Source organism: Sinocyclocheilus anshuiensis, unplaced genomic scaffold, assembly GCF_001515605.1.
Source record: "Sinocyclocheilus anshuiensis isolate Anshui unplaced genomic scaffold, SAMN03320099.WGS_v1.1 scaffold2085, whole genome shotgun sequence".
Classification (NCBI taxonomy): Eukaryota; Metazoa; Chordata; class Actinopteri; order Cypriniformes; family Cyprinidae; genus Sinocyclocheilus; species Sinocyclocheilus anshuiensis.
The window spans coordinates 478720-501809 of NW_015554052.1; the positions used below are offsets into that span (position 1 = coordinate 478720).

The 23090-nt window shown below is 35.4% G+C and overlaps 1 protein-coding gene across 1 annotated transcript; it reads left to right on the forward strand.

Moving 5' to 3' along the window:
- The first annotated feature begins 696 nt into the window (after positions 1-696).
- On the forward strand, positions 697-8625 carry LOC107668472 (xaa-Pro dipeptidase-like). The gene is made up of 3 exons (XM_016460345.1): positions 697-730; positions 2524-2708; positions 8480-8625. The coding sequence occupies exons 1-3, from the start codon at positions 700-702 to the stop codon at positions 8621-8623; spliced, it is 360 nt and encodes a 119-aa protein (XP_016315831.1). The 5' UTR covers positions 697-699; the 3' UTR covers positions 8624-8625.
- Positions 8626-23090: the final 14465 nt, after the last annotated feature.

Sequence of the window (23090 nt, forward strand, 5' to 3'; positions counted from 1 at the left end):
GGATGTTAGTTTGTTGCTGTATGGTTGCTTTGGTGTTTAAACGGTTGTTAGTGTGTTGCTAGGGTGTTTAAGTGGTTGTTAGTGTGTTGCTATATGGTTGCTATGGTGTCAGTGGTTGTTAGTGTATTGCTAGGGTGTTTGAGTGGTAGTTAATGTGTTGCTAGGATGTCTAAGTGGTTGTTAATGTGTTGCTAGGGTGTCTGAGTGGTAGTTAATGTGTTGCTAGGATGTCTACGTGGCTGTTATTGTGTTGCTATGGTGTTGTAGTGGTTGTTAGTGTGTTGCTGTGGTGTTTGAGTGGTTGTTAGTGTGATGATATATGGTTGCTATGGTGTCAGTAGTTGTTAGTGTGTTATGTGGTTACTAGGGTGTCTGAGTGGTTGCTATTGTGTTGCTATGTGATTGCTAGGGTGTTGCTAAGGTGTTTGAATGGTTGTTAGTGTGTTGCTGTACGATTGAATTGGTGTTTAAGTGGATACAGTAGCACTGCAAAACTTTACTGTATCAATAATGCATTTGTCACTGTTACTGTACTTCCTGAACGTCCTGAACATTTAAAGATATAAAAATGATGTTCATTAGAATGATGTTGACGATATTGTCAAATCTCTGAGTGTTTTGGGTTGCATGTTAACATGTAATTTGCCATCAGTGGGAATAACTCATCCGTCCTGCATTATGGACACGCCAGCGCTCCCAATGACCAAAGCATCCAGGATGGAGACATGTGGTGAGTTCATCTGCCTGTTTTCTCTTTTATTTCTTGATTATTTTAGTCAGTTCTGTTCTGTATCAGTTTGTCTTGTTGATTGATGCTGGTTTGCAGTCAGTGTAGTGTTGACTATTTCTCTCTTCAGTAGTTCAGGCTTCATCATCTCTTTATGAGCAGTCGCACACTGACCCCTGGTGGACAAGAAAAAGAAAGACATTTTTCACTTTTTTCAAGTACATGTTTTAGATATCAAGTGAAAATCAGGATGCTTGAATTATTATAAAGTAGCAGCTGATTTACTACAGTCAGAGAGCTTTTTAGTTTATATTTACATCCGGCATCATCCATCTCAAATTACAGTTTTCATACTTAGAAAATATTTATTTTAAAAACCACAACACATCCCTGGAAGATATTATGTTTTTCATATCTGCAGCAAAATGTCCATAAACAGTGATAGTGATACCTAGATTTAAGGTAGATGAATTGAGCATTTAATAAATATACTAAGGGTTATAAATAAGAAATGCTATTTTTTCAATTCTAATAATGAATTCTTTCCTGTGCTGTAATTATAATATGTTTAATTTTATTTATGTTTTTATTTTTTGCTAATTTCTACTTATTGTATTCTATGCAATGTTTTCTCATTTATTGCCACGGAATATAAAAATAAAAAAGTTAATTGCAACTTTTTATCCCACAATTCTGACTTTTTCCTCACAATTCTTAGTTTATATCTCACAATTTGGACTTTTTTTTTCTCATGGTCCTCAGAAAAAAATTCAGAATTCTGAGATATAAACTCAATATTGTGAGATATAAACCGTTATCCATTTTGCAATTGCAATTAGCTATACTGCAATTCTGAGAAGAAAAGTGCAAAAGGGCATTTTTTATAACATTGTAAGTTATGTGTTAAATGGTTTGCTTAAATCTATAATAAAAGAAAGTGGACTTGTGCAAAGTCCAGAAGCTCTGTACATTGTAAAAATGGAAAATAAATAAATAAAAATAATATTAAAAGCAGGGAATAAGCAGAATAAATGACTCAGTGACTCACTTATTAGGACAGTGGTTTGCCGCCACCTATTGGTAATTTTAGTTTCACATTTAAAAGTATCATTCTATTTTTTTCTAGCATTTTTATTTCTATATAGCCGTTTTTATATTTAAAACATTAATCTCATAATATTTTTTATGCAATTTGTAAGTGCAGTGTAATGTACAAGTGCTAGAAATAAATAAAAAAGTGTATATAACCCTGCATGTTTAATTAGGCTTATGCTTGGCTTTTTTTTAAAGCCACTTACTCAATGTAAATATATATGTATATATATATATATATATATACTAAGTGCAGTGTAAATGTACAAGTGCTAGAAATAAATAAAAAAGTGTATAGAACCCTGCATGTTTAATTAGGCTTATACTTGGCTTTTTTTTAAAGCCACTTACTCAATGTAAATATATATGTATATATATATATATATATATAAAAATATATAAATATATATATACACATTATATATATTCACAGATGAACAGAAAGTTCAAAAGAACAGCATTGATTTGAAATAGAAATCTTTTGCAACATTATAAATGTCTTTACTGTCACTTTTCATCAGTTTAATGTGTCCTTAGTCAATAAAATTAATTTCAACGCGTTGAACAGTAGTGTATGTTGAAATTTGAGTTCTGTTATTTAAGAATGCACTTTCTAAAAGAACAAGTGCACGCTGTCTTTGATCCTGTAAAATGAGCTCTGACCTCAGTCTAATGACGGTCTCTGACCCTTCACTGGTGCTCAGGTGTGAAGTGGACAGACATGCATCGTCTGGCAGACCGGGTTCACCTGGAGGAGCTGGTGAAGGTCGGGATCCTGCGTGGGAACGTGGAGGAGATGCTGAAGGTTCATCTGGGCTCTGTGTTCATGCCACACGGTCTGGGTCACATGCTAGGCATCGACGTCCACGACGTGGGAGGATATCCAGAGGTCAGATCTGATCACATCAAAAAGGGAGAGATTCACTTAGACTACTTTTTCATGGCCATGTATACTGCTAGCATTTAGAGGTGATATGATGGAGGTGAATCTCAAGCCATATGCATCATTTTAATATTGGAGCTAGTAGTAATGATGTGTCACTACATCACAATGTTAGAGGCCTGATATTATAAAGATAAATCTTCAAATGTATTATTTACTTTTTATATGTGTCTTCATTTTAACCTTTATCTCCACATGAAATCCTCAATATCACTGCAAAATTATTTACTCATTTCAAATGAGAACTATTACACATTTTTTATCTTACCCGTATACATACTCACATAAAGCCATTTATACTATATTGCAAATCTCAGTAGTTTGATTGTTTATATTGGCGCCACATGGAAACTATACTATTGTCCAGCTCTAAGCTGTAAATTGCAGCTATAAGGCATGGAGATATGTGACCCTGGAGCACAAAAGCAGGCTTAAGTCGCTGGGGTATATTTGTAGCAATAGCCAACAATACATTGTATGGGTCAAAATTATTGATTTTTCTTTTATGCCAAAAATCATTAGGATATTAAGTAAAGATCATGTTCCATGAAGATATTTTGTACATTTCCTACCGTAAATATATCAAAACTTAATGTTTGATTAGTAATATGCATTGCTGAGAACTTCATTTGGACAACTTTAAAGATGATTTTCTCAATATTTTGATTTTTTTGCACCCTCAGATTCCAGATTTTCAAATAGTTGTATCTCGACCAAATATTGTCCTAACCTAACAAACCATACATCAATGGAAATATTATTTATTCTGCTTTCAGATGATGCATAAATTTTTCAAATATTGTTCTATCCTAACAAACCATACATCAATGGAAAGCTTATTTATTCTGCTTTCAGATGATGCATAAATCTCAATTTAAAAAAATTGACCCATATGACTGGGTTTATGGTCTAGGGTCGCATATCAAAAATTATGTACATATATAATCCACATATTATTCATAATATTACTTTACAATCAAAAGCACTGAAGCTCCATTGTTTCAGGTATTATAAATCTAAATTTCTGAAAGTTCAGACTTTATTTATGATTATTGCTCCTCATGTGTGTGTCTCTCTGTCTCTCAGGTGCGTATTGAGGATGATATCGCTGTGACGGCTGACAGCGTGGAGCTGCTGACCTGCGTTCCTCGAACCGTGGAGGAGATCGAGGCCTTCATAGCGGATGAAACGCCCAAAGCCTTCAGTCCCATCAGCAGCCAGAAACTCTGAAGAGATGACGACGATGATTACAACACTTCTTTCCTCAGCATATCAGACTTTAACCTGTATCTAAAGAAACAAGCATCCTTAATATCTCACTCGATAAAGATAGATCAGTCACATGACAGCTGCCGTTTTGCTAAAAATAATTTCCCATAAACCATACTGCAGATGAATTCGAGGATCATTTATGCTTTCATGTAGCAATTTTCAGAGTTTGATATTCTTAATAAAAGCAGCTCTGAACTTTGTTCAGCCTGAATTAACAGAACTTTACTGTTCATTTGCATTATCTTCTGTACACTTTCAGCACGTTTGTAAGACAATGCAATGCTTATTTCAATAAAGGTCTGATTTTTCTAGCATCATTTAGAATCATGTGTGAAATATAATTTACTCATTCAAAAAAATTCTGCCGTTTAAATCCCATATGATGTGTTTTTGTCAAACTAGAATTGGTGGAATAGAAGTAAACAGAGACAGGAGGAGAAAAATCCTCACACTCCGTGCTGTAGGAATGAAGCGCTGTTACAGTTCAAGGAGAAAATTGTCTTTTGGATTTTATCCTATGATTAGAGCTAAATATGTACATCTAAATGCATGAAATCATTATTGTCAGATTGTAGTGCTGATTTGAAATGTTACTATGAGTTTTCAGTCACATAATTGATTAAATGTAAATCTGGTGCAGCAGGTTTGACACTGAACCGGCTTTATCAGTCCTGTGGTTTAACTGCAGCTCTGAAAATATGATTCATTCAGGAATACAGTAAAAATCATATGAAGTTCAACATCTGACACGACCAGACCTGCAACATACCTAACAGCCTCAGCCCTTACATGAAAATCAAACTTGATCAGAATCATTTCAGAGAAGAGCTGAAGTTTCATGAGAAGAGCAGAATCACAAGTGAACTGCTGGAAGCAAACTAAAGAAACAAAACGACAACAAATGATGAAGTGTGTGAGACAAGACATAAAGGTTATAATCCACACAATTCACAGCCAACTGATTGCAGTTACAGCAAACCCTCAGTCCACTATGAAAACCACATTGATCCTCTTGATGGTTTTCTCCCTGCTAACAGCTGAGGACTCGTGTGACTGTGAGCATCTACATCTGTGAGCAGCTACTGCAAAGTTACTGGAACAATCCACAACGCTTGACCTCCCGTGAAAAGATCTCATCTCAAACAAACATTTACATTTATTCATTCAGTTGACGCTTTTATCCAAAACGGGGAACATCACAAGCAATTTGTCAACGCATGTTACCAAACAGTTTTGAAGATTTAATTTTTCTCCATTCCAGTAGATACTGGCTGTACTTGTTTGCATACTGCATACGTGTAAAACAATAGTTTGAGTTTGATGGTGTAACAGTACTAAGATTGCGGTTAAGTCACCTGAGTTCCATTAAATGAACTTCTTTCCAGTAAATCACCTGGATGCAGAGTTTGCTCCGTCATCATGAGGGTGCAGTGGTCAATTGTTGCATCAGTTTCTATTGTTAATTGTGTTCACTTCATAGCAACTCTATTAGTTTATTTGCATCCAGAGAATTGAGTTGAAAAGGCAGAAAACTTTTTGAAGTTTTTCTGTCTTCCAACTTGAAGTTTAACACAAGAAAAGAGACAGGGCTCCTCAAACTCACACGTCCTGGCTTCTTACAACAACTCGTCTTTTCTTTGGAAGTCAGTTTAAAGACACTATTATTCCTATTACTCCAATTAATATGATTGTAGTTTAAACTACGAACTTTGTGAACATTGTGAACTGCAACAAATTGCTTGTGATGTTCCCCGTTTTGGATAAAAGCGTCAACTGAATGAATAAAGGTAAATGTTTGTTTGAGATGAGATCTTTTCACGGGAGGTCAAGCGTTGTGGATTGTTCCAGTAACTTTGCAGTAGCTGCTCACAGATGTAGATGCTCACAGTCACACGAGTCCTCAGCTGTTAGCAGGGAGAAAACCATCAAGAGGATCAATGTGGTTTTCATAGTGGACTGAGGGTTTGCTGTAACTGCAATCAGTTGGCTGTGAATTGTGTGGATTATAACCTTTATGTCTTGTCTCACACACTTCATCATTTGTTGTCGTTTTGTTTCTTTAGTTTGCTTCCAGCAGTTCACTTGTGATTCTGCTCTTCTCATGAAACTTCAGCTCTTTTCTGAAATGATTCTGATCAAGTTTGATTTTCATGTAAGGGCTGAGGCTGTTAGGTATGTTGCAGGTCTGGTCGTGTCAGATGTTGAACTTCATATGATTTTTACTGTATTCCTGAATGAATCATATTTTCAGAGCTGCAGTTAAACCACAGGACTGATAAAGCCGGTTCAGTGTCAAACCTGCTGCACCAGATTTACATTTAATCAATTATGTGACTGAAAAACACATGAGAACAGGATGATTATTAGATACTTTAACATGATTTCTTCTTTTATATCTTATATATCTTCTGTGATTATGTGTGTTTGTTCACTTAGCTGTGGATTGGGGACAAATTGGAATAGGCTTTGTCATGGCACTCAATGCAGTGCATTCATTAGGCACACTGGAGGACACACATAAGTATTTTTCACAGCATGGGTCATTGTGTTTTTAACCCCACTTCAGTATAATCCAGGGTAAAGAAATGTTTCACACTTATCATTTTTTTAACCCTGGGTTATGAACCGCTTTTGCAAGCCCCGATGGAAAATGCATTAATCAGAGTGAAGAAGAGACCTTTTATATCTGGACAGATATGTTATAAAATACTTTCAGGGCAAACTGGAAGGTGCCATCAGGAATATAAAATCCCAAATGATTGATTGATTGAGAGCCATGATTTAAACAGGTCATGTGCTGTATTCGTCTGATCAATGATACTGACTGCACAAATATGTTAATATTGAATTTAAAAGTAAAAATACAGTGATTATACAATGATTTCTTTAGTAAAATTTCTTCTCGAAAAAAGAATGATGCTGATAGTAACTACGGTATGTTATAAGATCCATGTTTACAGTACAGTACAAAATGGGCCTGTAGGTGCATTGAGTTTTGGTGGTGTTTTTGTGGAGGAAATCGAGGCCTTCATGACGTCCAAAGCCTTCAGTCCCATCAGCAGCCAGAAATCCTGAAGAGATGATGATGATGATGATGATGATGATGACACTCCTTTTCTTCTATATAGCAGACTTGAACCTGTATCTAAGTAAAGGAGTATCTTTGATTTCTCACTCTATGAAGGGAAATCAGTCACATGTCAGCTGCTGTTGTTTGACTTCCGCTTATGTAAATCAGTATCGCAAATTATGCTTTCATGTAGCCATCTAGTGTTTTAAAGGATTGTGTCTCTATGAAGACTGGGCAGTTTCTAAATAATCAGTAATATAACTAAAATAATCTTTCAGCAGCCGTTATGCATTACAAATTAACTAAGAACTGTAACACCCTGTTGGCCTAGCCTCCTGGACTGAAGAGTCTGGATGACATGATATTACTCTTCTGGTGATTTTTTGTGAATTTATAAATCATTTTCTGTCAATCACTAATAGCTGCAGGGTAAACACACGAACACAATAAAACACATTCACATGCATTATAATAGTTTAATGGCAGGTTCCGTTGTGACAACTTACCCCATAGAGTGTGACATCATGTCCTGCTACTGCCACAAGGGGTTAATGTGTGTGTTAGATCAGGAATGAAGAGACAGGGAGTCCAGGGTGGAGATGAAGAGTCTTTTATTCATTTTGCTTACTAGTCAAGTGTCAGATGAGAAGTGGCCCATCAGAAGAGAACAAGTGGCCAATAACCATCCCAGGTCCCGGGTGCACCAAGTACTTTGTTTATCAGTTCTTAACAGAAACATAGTTCATATAGTTCAGCTTTGCATATAAAACTATGATTATATGTTACATAGTATGAGAAGAATACAGACTGAAAATATATAGAATAATGACGCTGCCATATATAGCCTGACAGCATCTCCTCCAAACACAGATACTGAATCAGGACAACACATTTTTCTCAGGCTCTCCACGACCCACTCAGAACGGTCCACCAGTTGAGAAACACTGCGATACACTGAGATATTTTTATTATTATTACAAAGAAACTAAAACCTGATCAATCTATTACTAGTCCATATTTTCGTTAACACCATATATTTTTTGCTGGAAACTCTGCTGATGATTTGTCAATATATAATATTATATGCTATAAAGTATGCATTTTGTTAGTTTTGATTGCTTCTATTGTCCTCATTTGTAAGTCTCTTTGGATAAAAGCATCTGCTAAATGAGCAAATGTAAATGTAAATATTTACATGTATAATAAATTATATATATATATAGAATGCACTATATATGTTTTATCTTCATAATATTGCTTTACAATTAAAAGCACTGAAGCTCCATTGTTTCAGATATTATAAAAATGCATTTCTGAAAGTTCAGACTTTATTTATATGATTATTGCTCCTCATGTGTGTGTCTCTGTTTCTCAGGTGCGTATTGAGGATGATATCGCTGTGACGGCTGACGGCGTGGAGCTGCTGACCTGCGTTTCTCGAACCGTGGAGGAGATCGAGGCCTTCATAGCGGATGAAACGCCCAAAGCCTTCAGTCCCATCAGCAGCCAGAAACTCTGAAGAGATGACGACGATGATTACAACACTTCTTTCCTCAGCATATCAGACTTTAACCTGTATCTCAGTAAATGAGTATCTTTGATATCTCACTCGATAAAGGGAAATAAGTCACATGACAGCTGCCGTTTAGCCAAAAATATTTTCCCATATTGCAGATGAATTACAGGATCATTTATGCTTTCATGTAGCCGTGTTTGTGCTTTAATTTTCAGAGTTTGATATTCTTAATAAAAGCAGCTCTGAACTTTGTTTAGCCTCAATTAAAATAACTTTACTCAGTTAATTTGCATTGTATTCTGTATACTTTCTGCAAGTTTGTAAGACAATGCATTGCTTATTATTACAAGTCTAATTTTTCGAGCATCATTTAGAATCGTGTATGAAATGCTATTTACTAATTCAGAAAATGTTGTCATTTAAATCCCATAAGGTGTTTTTTTTTTTTTTTTTCTAAACTAAAATAGCAGTAAACCGAGACAGGAGGAGAAAAATTCAGTGAAAAAAATCCTGACTCTAAATGTGACTGTAGGAATGAAGTGCTGTTACAGTTTAACGAGACAATTATGTTTTGGTTTCTGTCCTAAAGTGTTACATGATTTGAGCAAAAGGAGCAACATGTTTGATCCCATTACTGTCAGACTGAAATGTTACTGAAGTTTAATCTTGACAAACAGTTTTGGAGATTCTCATCTTTCCAGTAGATACTGCATACTGGCTCTTCTTGTTTGCATGCTACATACGTGTAAAACAATGTGAGTGTTACAGCTAAAATTGCCATTGAGTCACTTGGTTTCCATTAAATTAACTTCTTTCCAGTAAATCACAAAGATACAGAGAGTTTGCTCCGTCATCATGAGGGTGTGGAGCTCTAATATCAGTGTTGCAGAAATGTTTGCATTCTTATTTATGCTCACCTCATAGCAACGTTTATTTGCATGTAGAGAAATGAGTGGGAAAAATATGCTTTTGGAAGTATTTCTGTCCTCTAACTTTAAATGTATCACAATGAAAGAGAAGAAGTGTCTTAAAACTCACAAGGCTTGCCTTCTCACAGCAATCTGTCTTTTTGTTTAAGATATGTTAAAAGCACTTATGTACTAAATAATAATAATTATTACTTACCTGTGTTTCACCTCTGCTCTAGCTTTATGTATTATTCTAATCTATACAAAAAACTTGGCATTGTATAGTATGATTGTTGACTTGTGACAAATTGCTTTGTAACGTTCATCATTTGTAAGTCACTTTGGATAAAGGCATGTGCGAGATTTAGGTCTTGTCTCATGTGCACACTTCATCATTTAGTATTTCTTTAGTTTGTTTACAGCAGTTTTAGTTGTTATTTTGCACTTATACACCTTCAGCTCTTCTCTGGAAATGGTGAAAAATGTTTCTTGGAACAATGCTACATTTTCAAGCAGAGACAGACACTCCTAGGTACAGTATGTTGTTGATCTAGTTGTGTTAGAATTTGTAGCGTCTGGACCAATCAAACACACAATTTTTCATTTGATTTAACAAATCGGTTATTCATTAGATTAACAAATCGTCACAGTCCCCTCACCCAATAAACTGTAATTAATTATAACTAGTTATGATTAATTATTCATATTTCCCATGAGCTGATTCGCTACAATGTTAAACTCCATATGCTGTACTGTATGGTTTTTGTTTCAATGAATCATATTTTCAGAGCTGCAGTTAAACCACAGGACTGATAAAGCCGGTTCAGTGTCAAACCTGCTGCACCAGATTTACATTTAATCAAATATGTGACTGAAAAACACATGAGAACAGGATGATTATTAGATACTTTAACATGATTTCTTCTTTTAACTATATATCTTCTGTGATTATGTGTGTTTGTTCACTTAGCTGCGAATTGGGGACAATTTGGAATAGGTTTTGTCACGGCACTCAATGCAGTGCATTCATTAGGCACACTGGAGGGCACATATAAGTGTGTTATGTCCAAAGATGTATTTATTGTTGTAAGAATTGCATGTTGCAGTAGTCTGGTTGCTTTCTGTTTTCCTCTGTGTCTCCTGCTCTCCTCTGGCTCCTCCCACACTTTCACTCTGGCAGGTAGCTGATTGCACCCCCTGCTGCACCTGCTTACCAACCAGGAGAAAAGCAGCATAAAAGATCTAGCCAAAAAGATCTAAAAGATCTGCAAAATCTAACCCCAACATCTCAACATAATTGATACTCCTAAAATACAAAAAAAAAACATTCCCACCCACACAGAAAAAAAAGAAAGAAAGAAAAAAACAGTGAAGTAAGGAAGGCATCATACATCCATATTCACAATCTAACTGACACCAGCACAAATGAATTCTTGAACCTGTTTAGTTTACAACGATGAACTCTATACCTTCTTCCAGAGGTATCTTCCTCACAATGAGTCTCATCTCACTGGGTTTTGCAAGTCTTTCCCTGTTCTTTGTGTCTTTGTGAAAAAGTGCAAATTCCCAAGTATGATTACATCATTTTGTTCTTGTAATCTATAGCTATAGTTAGATTGAATGAATGATGAATGATGCATTTATATAGCGCTTTATTGTGTATTGTTGTACACCCAATCATGAGACTGCTCCTGCTGACCACATCCAGCCTCTTGCGAAGAGGAATTCAGATGACACCAACTCTGAATAAACATACAAAAGTCTTATTTGTAATGTAGAGACATTAATTTTCTGTAAAGCTGCTTTGAAACAATGTGTATAATAAAAAGTGCTATACAAATAAATGTGAATTGAATAAAACTTGATGCATAATTTATTTTTTTCTCTCCTCTCCGCATCAGTATACTATAGGGAAACCATAAATTTATACTGCTTTCTGTGAGTGACTGGAGCATTCCCATGCAGCACAGCAAACTATGGTGGAGAATATACAAGGAAAACATGCTTTTCAGTTTATTATAAATGAATAAATCTGTTGCTTTAAATAAGTGTATAACAAAAGCAAACATACATAAAATATATGATGGAATGTGTAAAAACAATGTTTTAAGTTGTTTTAAATTGGAATATATTTATATATTAATAATTGATGGGTGCACAAGAATCGAAAACACTAAACATTGTGTCATTCAAATTAATTAGGCCCTCAGTTACCAGTATATAAAACAACATTAATATAACTACATACACAGTCAGTGTTGGGAAGGTTACTTTGGAAACATAATAGGTTACAGATTACAAGTTACGCTATCTTAAATGTAATAAGTAGTGTAACTATTTCAATTACTTTATTAAAGTAATGTAACTGATTACTTTTGAACTCGTTTTGATTACTTTTCTACATTTCTAACGGATGTTTTCAACTGTTAATCAATTTGAAACATGTAAAGCAGGCAGGGTTAACTTTACAGTAGTTCTCAACACTGATTACTGTCAGACTTTCAAAATCCTTCATTACTTGAATTAAGATTGTAATCATTTAATTTTAAAGCATAAATATGTCTATGAAAGATAGTATTACTTTGTGAAAAGATAATCACTATGCTGAGAGATAAAAAAAAATAGTAACAACGTTCGAATTTGAAATCAAAATAATGATGGTAAACAGTCGCGGATCATAGCGCACTGAGCACACTAAATAAAGCACACTGAGCCCGTGCTGCTTCTGCACTGCATAGGCTACGAACCGCACACGGACTGCACTGCAAACGGATCCTCGCTTAATTTCGTTCACTCTTTGCTGATATACAGCACTCAACTGCCATGTACTATTCATACGAACCATGACGTCACTGTTCTTTATCGCCGCCATATTTGTGTCCGGGTCACAGCTGCGCGACCTGTTTCAGTCTATGGTCACAGCAGCCACAACTACCAGAGGAAGATCAACGAAACACTCCTAGAAGGTTCACAACAAGTTTACAATATGCCCGGGATATGTTGTGCTGTTAGCTGTAACAACAGTCGTCAGAGAAACCCCAAACTACAGTTTTATTAGATCCCAAAGGAGTTAGATTGGCGGAATAAATGGTTGGCTTCAATCAGAAGGGACCACTGTCTGGCAGCTAGGGTGGCCAACTTCAGAAAAGGAAAATAAGGAACAACTGTAATTTAGAGGAGAATAAGGGACGCTAAAATATTTGAACTGTATACAGTGTATGTCATTTCCGTGTCTGCAGTTAAGTATTATAAAAGGTTTATAAAAGGTTCTCAAAAATAATCACATTTGTTTTGCTTAACCTATTTATGAACAAATCTAAAAAGAATTTTAATGCCATACAAAAAAAGTCACACGTTACACACAAACCATCGTCCTGAGTAAATTGTACCATTGTGAATTGTGACTGCACAAGTGGCGATTTAGGAGGTGGATGTGAAATATAGCCTACATACATATATAGGCTATGGCATAAAATTTGAAAGCATATCAACTGAAAGTCTGAAACGCCAGTCAGTTAAGCATTTTTTTTGTTTTTAAACAATGGCAAAAATTTGTACTAAAATGTTATTGCAGCCATATAGCCTATGAATGAATGAAAATGCATATTTTTAATTAAAGAGAACTTATAGAGTGTGGGCTGCTTTTGGTGCTTGAATTTGTATGAGATCCATCATCCAACTTTAAGAATACACTAGAAGTGTAAGACGTCTTCCCTCAGATAGATTGCATGTTTTCCTGGCTTGCTGGATGTTGGGCTCATGATCAAAACTGATTTGCCGAAATCAAAACACGGACAGTGAAGGGAATCGCTGTGAAGCGGGAGTGACCAGCCGGCAGAGGAATCTTCAAGGTCTTAAAGCCTTAATATAGCGGCTACGTTTGCAAATAAAACAATGGTTTGTCCACAAAGAATGATTAATTATTAATTGTGCTAATGTTAGCTAAATTAACATTAAATTCAGATTGAATAGTACGCTAGCTAGCGTTATCTCGTTATACTATCATTGACTCAGACGAGCTGTGAGCTGATTTCAGTTTTTACAGTTTTTCTCGATTGCTAAAACACTAAAACCCATTGGCTGAACAAAGTTCTCAGTTGCCTGAACTCATTTAGCTAATTGTGCAGTGTCTAGATCAGTGGTTTTCTATCCTGATTCTGGGGACCCACTGCTCTGCACATTTTGTATGTATCCCTTTTCTGACACACACAGCTAAGTTCATGGAACTCTCTCCTAATGAGCTGATGATCTGAATTAGGTGTGTTAGATAAGGGAGACATACAAAATGTGCAGAGCAGTGGGTCCCCAGGACCAGGATTGAAACCCACTTGTCTAGATTTATGCTTTCAGATTTTTGCAATCTGCAACTTATTTACCCAGCACATTTTTATTTTTATTTTATTTTTATTCTGCTCTTCTCATGAAACTTCAGTTCTTCTCTGAAATGTTTATGATGAAGTTTCATTTTCATGTAAGGGCAGACACTCTTAGCTATGTTGTAGACCTGGTTGTGTCAGATGTTTAACTCCATATGATTTTTTTATTTCTGAATGAGTCATATTTGCAGAGTTGCTGTCAAAACCAGAGGACCGATAGGGTCCATTCAGTGCCAAACCTGCTGAACCAGATTTGCACTGCTTCTGCAGGAGTGAAGAAGAGACCTATTTATTTGTGCAGTTATTGTGCAATAAGTCTGTTCAGGGCAAATTGAATGTTACCATCAAGAATACAGAAGCCAAACTGATGCACAAGAGCAAGACAAGCTGTTATTTAAACTGATCACAAACTGTATTCATGCAATCAGTGATACTGACGGCAGAAATGTGAATAAGAGTATTACGAATGTACAGTGTGAATCTTCAAAACCTTAATATCCAAGATTCATTCTTAACCCAGGATAAAGACTGAACAGTGTGAAAAATGTCAACCTGAGTTCAAAATGACACGGGGTTAATGAAAGGCCCTATAAACTACAGTGGTATTACCATGTAATCTTTTATGTGCTTTGTATCACTGTAGATGCCATGATAGATGAATATGGTTATCATTCAGTACTGTGGCATATATTATAGTATCATGGTATTAGCATCAGCACTGTACCATGATTTCAGTTTCAGTTTCATGTCTGGAGACATGTGCTCATCTGTGTACTTAGTCAAATATGTGCTGGACTGAACAATAGCTCCTGTCATCTTCTGTTTGGCTTGCGCAATCACAAGGGTTTATAAGGATGAGGCGGTTAACAGGAGGTTTTAAACAGGACCTTCACAATCTTCAGCACTGACTAGAAATGGCAACACAAATCAGGGTCAGAGACATGTATGGGCCAAATGGTGCGGGAACAAAAGCACACAGAGAGACGCAGCTGAACCAACATCCAGACGTTGTCTTTAGAATATATTGTCAAGGCCGTCTGCATGTTCTGCTCTTCAGACCCACGGATGACGACTGGTGGATAAATATACTTAAGAATGGATATAGAGGAATCTCTGCTCAGTGGACTTTCAAACATGCTGTTAACCGGCCCATTCGGCACGCGATGAATCTCTCCGGTGATCGGGTTCAGCTGCAAAGATTCTGTGATGAGTTTCCAGGCAATCTGGAGGCGTTTCATGCCCATGTTCAGGAAATTGAAGATCTGAGAGTAACAATAGAAGATCTCAGAGCAGAAAACACAAGACTTAGACAACAATGAAGAGCTCTCTAAAACATGAGGTACAATATTCAATACAATCACATTATTTCAAAACAGCAAATATTGTTGATATGTTTTAAAATGTCATAAATTAATCATAGTTATCACATCAGATGAATGTGAGTTGAGTGACTTGGTCTATCTGTTTGTTACTTAATGTTGTTCTAACTGACCCCAGTGAAGCATTGGTCAAGAATTATTGTTTTTTCTTTCATTTCATCTATTTGTGTTAATGTTTGTTCCACCGGAGATATTTAACAAATCATGAAAACTGAGCCAACCTGACCAGTCTCACACCCATCAGAACTTTAGCTGAATAAATAAAAATTAGCAGTCAAATTAAATGTTGAGAAAACTCAAGAAGACAAATACAAGTGCAAACAGTCCTAGATCCACTAACATGAGTCAAAACATCTCGGTAACACTTTAGAATAGGGAACACATATTCACTATTAACTAAGAGTTTTTTTCTGAACAAACTCCTAATTAATAGTTAGTAAGGTAGTTGTTTAGTTTTGGGGTTTAGGATTAAGAGATCTAAAATACGGTCATGTAGAGTAAGGCATTAATATATGCTTTATAAGTACTAATACACAGCCAATATGCTAGTAATAGGCATGCTAATAAGCAACTAAATATTAGCAAGAATTGATCCTTAAAATAAAGTGTTACCAACATCTCCATATGAATATACACTATTTGAGTGGATGTATGAGTTGCATTTCATCATCTAATAACATCCTTTGTTTTCCTGAGAACTGATTCTTGTTTAATCTATAATAACAGACATGAGAGCTTGACTATAACAGCAGTTTATTTGTTTCATCTCTTCCACACAGAGACCATGAAGACCTGAAGCTCTGCATCTTTTGATCAGATTTAAAGCGGAGCAAACATGAATTTATTGTGTTTCTTATATGTCTCTTCTCTGTCATATTCAAGCCAGACTGTAATCAAATCTGTCACACTTCTTACTCCAGTGAATATTGAATATTGATATTGTGTGTTTATTGTTGAAAGTCAATTTCTGTATAAACACAAACTTTATTAAAGACTTGGTGACAACAATTCTAATGGACATTTTCATTGTTACACTGTTAACACACATTCATCTTTCTCCATTCCAGTAGATACTGGCTGTACTTGTTTGCATACTGCATACGTGTAAAACAATAGTTTGAGTTTGATGGTGTAACAGTACTAAGATTGCGGTTAAGTCACCTGACTTCCATTAAATTAACTTCTTTCCAGTAAATCACCTGGATGCAGAGTTTGCTCCGTCATCATTGTGTTCACCTCATAGCAACTGTATGTTTATTTGCATCCACAGAAATTAAATTCTTAAGTTTTCTGTCTTCTAACTTGAAATTTATCATAACAAAAGAGACAGGGCTCCTCAAACTCACACGTCTTGCCTTCTTACAACAAAATTTCTTTTTTTTTTAGAAGTCAGTTTAAAGACACTATTATTCCTATCACTCCTATTAATATTATTGTAGTTTAAACTACGAACTTGGCATTGTGAACTGCGACTATTGTTGACATGACAAATTGCTTGTGATGTTCCTCATTTTGGATAAAAGCGTCAACTGAATAAATGTAAATGTTTGTTTGTGATGTGGATTGTTCCAGTAACACTGCAGTAGCTCAGTGTAGATGCTCACAGTCACACGAGTCCTCAGCTGTTAGCAGGGAGAAAACCATGGTATATATTATGTAAACCACGGTTTTAGTTTCAGGAGACACGTGTTCATCTGAGTACTGAATCAGATATGTGCTGACTGAACTACTGTATATACGTTTGGTTTGCTCAGTCACAAGGGTTTATAAGGATGAGGCGGTTAACAGGAGGTTTTAATCAGGACCTTCACCATCTTCACACACCAGCGCTGACTAGAAATGGCATCGGTCAGAAACATTGATGAAGGACAGGCTGTTGAAATTTTGAATGAAAATGAAGCAAGAGATCTTGAAGAAAGAACTGATGATCTGAAAGATAAAGATCTGGAAAACAAAACAGAAGAACAGGAAGCAAAAAATAGAAGATCTGGAAAAAACACGAACACAAGATGTGGGAAAAAAAAACAAAAGAAAAGCTGAAAACAAAAACAAAAGAAGAGGTGGAAGAATTAATAGAAGAGCTAGAAGCAGAAAAAGAAGCTCTGGAAAGAACAAAACAAGAGCTGGGGAAAAACAGAAGATCTGCCAAAACCACAAAGGCCAGAAAACAAAACAAAAGAAGAGCCGCGGGCACAAACACAAGATCTGGAGGAAAGACTAAACATCTGGAAATCATTAATTAGACAGCAATGACTAGAAAAAGGTGCTGCCTAAAACATGAGGTACAACATTCAATATAATCACATTCGTTCAAAATAGCTAAATGGTTCAAAATGTCATAAACGTACCATAATAATAAAAAATAGTTAAAATTGCTATTATTGCTTTCATCTTAAAACGTACCTCTATCTTCCGTCTTTAAACGTCATTTAACTGTGCTTACTATAACTGCAACATAACCTCGCATGTTTTTTATTCATGCTATGTTTATGTGCTTATAGATGTTGAATTTTTGTTCAACATCTATATGTTATATCACGCACACACACACACACACACACACGCACGTGCACGCGCACACGCACACACACACACACACACACACACACACACACACACACACACACACACACTCAACCACAACACACGCACACACACACACACACACACACACACACACACACACACACACACACTCAACAACAACCTACAAAGCAAACATGCAGAAACTCTCCAGTCTCTATAGAGAATTTACTATTACTATAGTGCAAACCAGTGCTACAGGTACTACTGTAAAATGCATCAATATATGGTCTTTATATCATTGTCTTTATTTAATTTTACACACACACACACACACACACACACACACACAAACATAACACAGACACATCTGGTTCACTATCCTTGTAGGGACTCTCCATAGGCGTAATGGTTTTTATACTGTACAAACTGTATTTTCGCCCTACACCTAAACCTACCCTTCACACAAAACTTTCTGCATTTTTACAATCTCAAAAAAACTAATTCTGTATGATTCATAAGCTTCTGTACCCATGGGGACCTCAATTTAGGTCACACACACACACACACACACACACACACACACACACTCAACAACATCCTACAAAGCAAACATTCAGAAACTCTCCAGTCTCTATAAAGAATTTGCTATTACTATAGTGCAAACCAGTGCTACAGGTACTACTGTAAAATACATCAATACATGGTCTTCATATCATTGCCTTTATTTAATTGTATAATGTATATCTGTATGTCTTATATATATAGGCCTAACTTTATTCATTCATTCATTTGATTCTATTTTTAAGTCTATTGTAAGTGTGTGCACAGGGTTAAACACTAGTACTGTGGTGAAGGTTTGATGCTTGTAAATGTATGTTTTGTTGATATGACATTTGAAAAAAATTAAAAAGTGCACCTTGGTGCCAGTGATTAAAAATGTAAGAGTTTGTAAGCTGTGTGAAGTATTCATTTATTTGTGGGAATTATATGCACCTGGATTTCAGTATACTGCTTGTATTACAATTCAGTGCTATGCTATGTATATTTCTTTCTTTCTTTCTAGAGTGTTGTATGTTGCTATTGTGCACTGAATAAAGCATATGTTTATAAAAGCTATAATAAACAAATAATTATATCAATTAATCATAATAATTACAAAAAAAAAAACACAACTAAATGGAAGTGGAAAGCATTTATTTTAAATGCCGAAACTGCCTATTTGTCTTTCTGTCTTTATAAATGACATGAACACAAGGTTAAATATGATTCATTTTTCCTGGCAAACACTGTTTCTCTATTTCCTCTAGTCTTTAGTTCCTCCTCTGTTCTGCCTCTCCCTTCTCTGTTGTCCTGTTAACACATCTTTTTATTTGACTGTAATATTATTAGATAAACAGAAGCTGATTGATTGAGACTTTAAGCTTTGTGCGTTGAGGTTTGTTTCGTTTCAGTCTGAGCGACTCCTTCTGGAAAACACAAACATGTGGATTCTTGCCAAATATGTGGTGGGCTGAGCAAGTTCCTGCTTCGTCCAAGTGAATTGCACCATTGCAAGAGAATCTCTCACATAATGCGAAAGATCACATTTCGATAAGGGTGAGGCAGAAATGGCAGCTGTGAGAGACATGTATGAAGGACTGGATGTTGAAAACATGACTGAAGCAGCACAAAAGAGACACCGAGAGACGCAGCTGAACCAACATCCAGACGTTGTCTTTAGAATATATTGTCGAGGCCATCTGCATGTTCTGCTCTTCAGACCCACGGATGACGGCTGGTGGATAAATATACTTAAGGATAGATATAAAGGAATCTCTGCTCAGTGGACTTTCAAACATGCTGTTAACCGGCCCATTCGGCACGCGATGAATCTCTCCGGTGATCAGGATGAGCTGCAAAGATTCTGTGTTGAGTTTCCAGGCAATCTGGAGGCGTTTCATACCCATGTTCAGGAAATTGAAGATCTGAGAGAAACAATAGAAGATCTGAGAGTAACAATAGAAGATGACAGAGCAACAATACAAGATCTGGAAGAAAGAATACGAGATCTCGAATTAGAAAACAGAACAATGAGACAACAACGCAACTGAATTAGGGCTTCTTAAAACATGAGGTACTGTCACATTCTTTCAAAACAGCAAATATTGTAGAAATGGTTCAAAATGTCAGAAATAAATCATATTCCTATCAGACAAATGTGAGTTGAGTGTCTGTTTGGTTTATCTATGTGTTACTTCATATTAAACTGTCTCTAAAAGTTGTGCTAACTAACCCCAAATGAAATATTGGTCATGAATTAACGAAATGAATGAAAACTGAGTCAAGCAGACCAGTCTGATCCATCAGATCTTTAGCTGAATGAGACTAAAGAGTCAAATCAAATGTTGAGAAAACTCTCATCATGTACTTTCAAGAAGACAATACAAGCTCAAGATAACACGAGTCAAACATCTCCATATGAATATACACTATCTGAGTGCATGCATGAGTTGTAATTCATCATCTAATAACAGCTGTTCTGTTTTCCTGAGATTTGATTCATGTTTACTCTTTAATAATAGACATACGAGAGTGAGAATATACAGTAACGGCAGTTTCTTTCTTTCATCTCTTCCACACAGAGAACATGTTTTCCCCAAGAAAGAAAGACATCAAGATCTGCATCTTTTTAGACCAGATTTAAAGCAGACCAAATATGAATTTCTTGCACTTCTCTTCTCTGTCTCTGTCAAACCTGTCTCAGCTGTCACACTTTATACTCATTTAATATATACTGTTTTCATTGAAAAGCCAATTTCTGTATAAACCTTATATTTCTATATACAGTAAACCTTACGATTTTGACAAATATCTGACATGTTCACTGTTATAACACACATTAATCTTAAATAAATAACAATAACAGGAGTTGAGTGGTGTTTGTTTGGTTCATCTGTTTGTTACATTAAAACTTCAAAAGTCATTAAACTATAACTAACTCCTACAACTTTAGTCCTTAATTAACAATATGTTTTTGACACTGTGCCTGTATTTTTTCTTTCATCTATTTGTGTTGTGTTAGAGTTTGTTCCACCAGAAATATTAAAACAAATAATGAAAACGGTGCCAACCAGCAGAACTTCAGCTGAATATAACAAAAATGAGGAATTGTTCAGATGATCAGTATTTTCACAAAGTTAAATGAAATGCTGAGAAAACTCACATCATGTGCCGTCAAGAAGACAAACACAAGTGCAAACAGTCTTAGATACACTAACAAGAGTCAAAACATCTCCATACTACTCTTATTCATGTGCATGTATGAGCTGTGCTGTTTCCCAAATAATTGATTCATGTTTATTTTATAATAATAGATTTATAGGGTCATGAATATAAGAGCAGCTTATTTGTTATATCTCTTCCACACAGAGTCCGTGTTTGCAACTGATGGGAGCTCATGAAGACATCAAGTTTTGACCAAATTTAAAGCAGTAACACAGTTGAAAAAAAGCCAATTTCTGCATAATCCTTATATTTCTATTTGATTTCTATATAAACCTTAAAATCCTGACTACAACAAATGTGTAATAGACATGTTACTACAACTGTAACTACACTGTTAAAACACATTAACCTTTTGTGTACATTTTGTCACAGTGAATGGGGTAAGTTGTCATATTAAAACTTAAACTATAATAATGTATTGCGGTGTGTTTTGTGTGTGTGTGTGTGTGTGTGTGTGTGAGTGTGTGTGTGTGTGTGTGTGTGTGTGTGTGTGTGTGTGTGTGTGTGTTCTTGTGTTTACCCGAAAGCTATATATATATATATATTATTATTATTTTTTTTGTATTTTTTTTTTGTAATGTTACTGTGACTTTTCCACTGGGACAACTAGCCCCGGTCTATTTTGTAGTTGTGCTTATATTTGTATCACAAGGTCCTTAAACCATAGCTTATGACAGAGTGACACAATCCATATAAACATGCAGAATTAGCACATTTGAACAAAGTTTCAGAGAAGCAATATATAAGGTATTTTTTATATATAATGAATATACATTTCTCTAGTTCTCTACAATGTCTAAAATATTTAATTGGGTAGAAAGTGCTCTTTGTGAGTAAAAATATTTGTACAAATCCTTATCCAGGAATCATGAACTACTGCAAAAGTCATGTTAATTCATTGGTCAAAATGTGTGGAGAACCCTGAAGAATAGTCTGTTATTGAGTATCTTCTTTGCTTACAGGCCATCCTACAGAAACTGTCCAGTCTCCATAGAGACACACTATTAATACCACTAGACAGCGCCCTCTTCTGGACGGATTAGATTAGTGAGACTAAACTAACTGTTCAGATGCATTAGAAAACACGGTAAAAGTAAAAAAGAACAACGAGCATAAGAAATGAATATCAGTACAGAGCTAGCAGATACCACACTGGGGCTAGTTGTCACACTGTTGACTCCAATTATTATTTCTCAGGATGAGTTTATTCTTTATATTACCATATACAGTGTTGGGGAAAGTTACTTTTAAAAGTAATGCATTACAATATTGCGTTACTCCATAAAAAAGTAACTAATTACATTACTTAGTTACTTTTTATGGAAAGTAATGCGTTATGTTACTTTTGTAATTATTGCAGGTTTGCGTCATATTCTGAGTTGCATTATTTTTATTCATTTTGAGGAATACTGAATCTGTGTTGTTGTTTTTTTGTGAGTGAGATGAATGAATGCATATTCATATTTATTTTAGATCTACAGTAACATCTTCTGATTTCTCTCAACATGGGGACAGGAGAGCTGTCAATCAATAAATTGAAAAAAAAGTAACTTGCGTTACTTATTTGAAAAAGTAACTCAGATATTCTCTTGTAAATTAAAAAGTAATGCGTTACTTTACTAGTTACTTGAAAAAAGTAATCTGATTACGTAACTCGCGTTACTTGTAATGCGTTACCCTCAACACTGACCATATATGAATACATGTAGACATGATCTAATTTAAGACACTACATAAGTACGTGATAAAACCAATGATAACAATTGGTACAAACACAAGAAAGCTGCTGATACCTTGAACTTGACATTAATTGATAGGTTTATCTTTAGGCTGTCACTATTTCAAAGCATCACTAAAACTATGTGTCAACAAATACATGACCTAATGTTACTGCGTATTTGTATTCAGTACTATTGTTTTCTTATTTATTTATTTACTTACTTGCCTATCTATCTATCTATCTATCTATCTATCTATCTATCTATCTATCTATCTATCTATCTATCTATCTATCTAT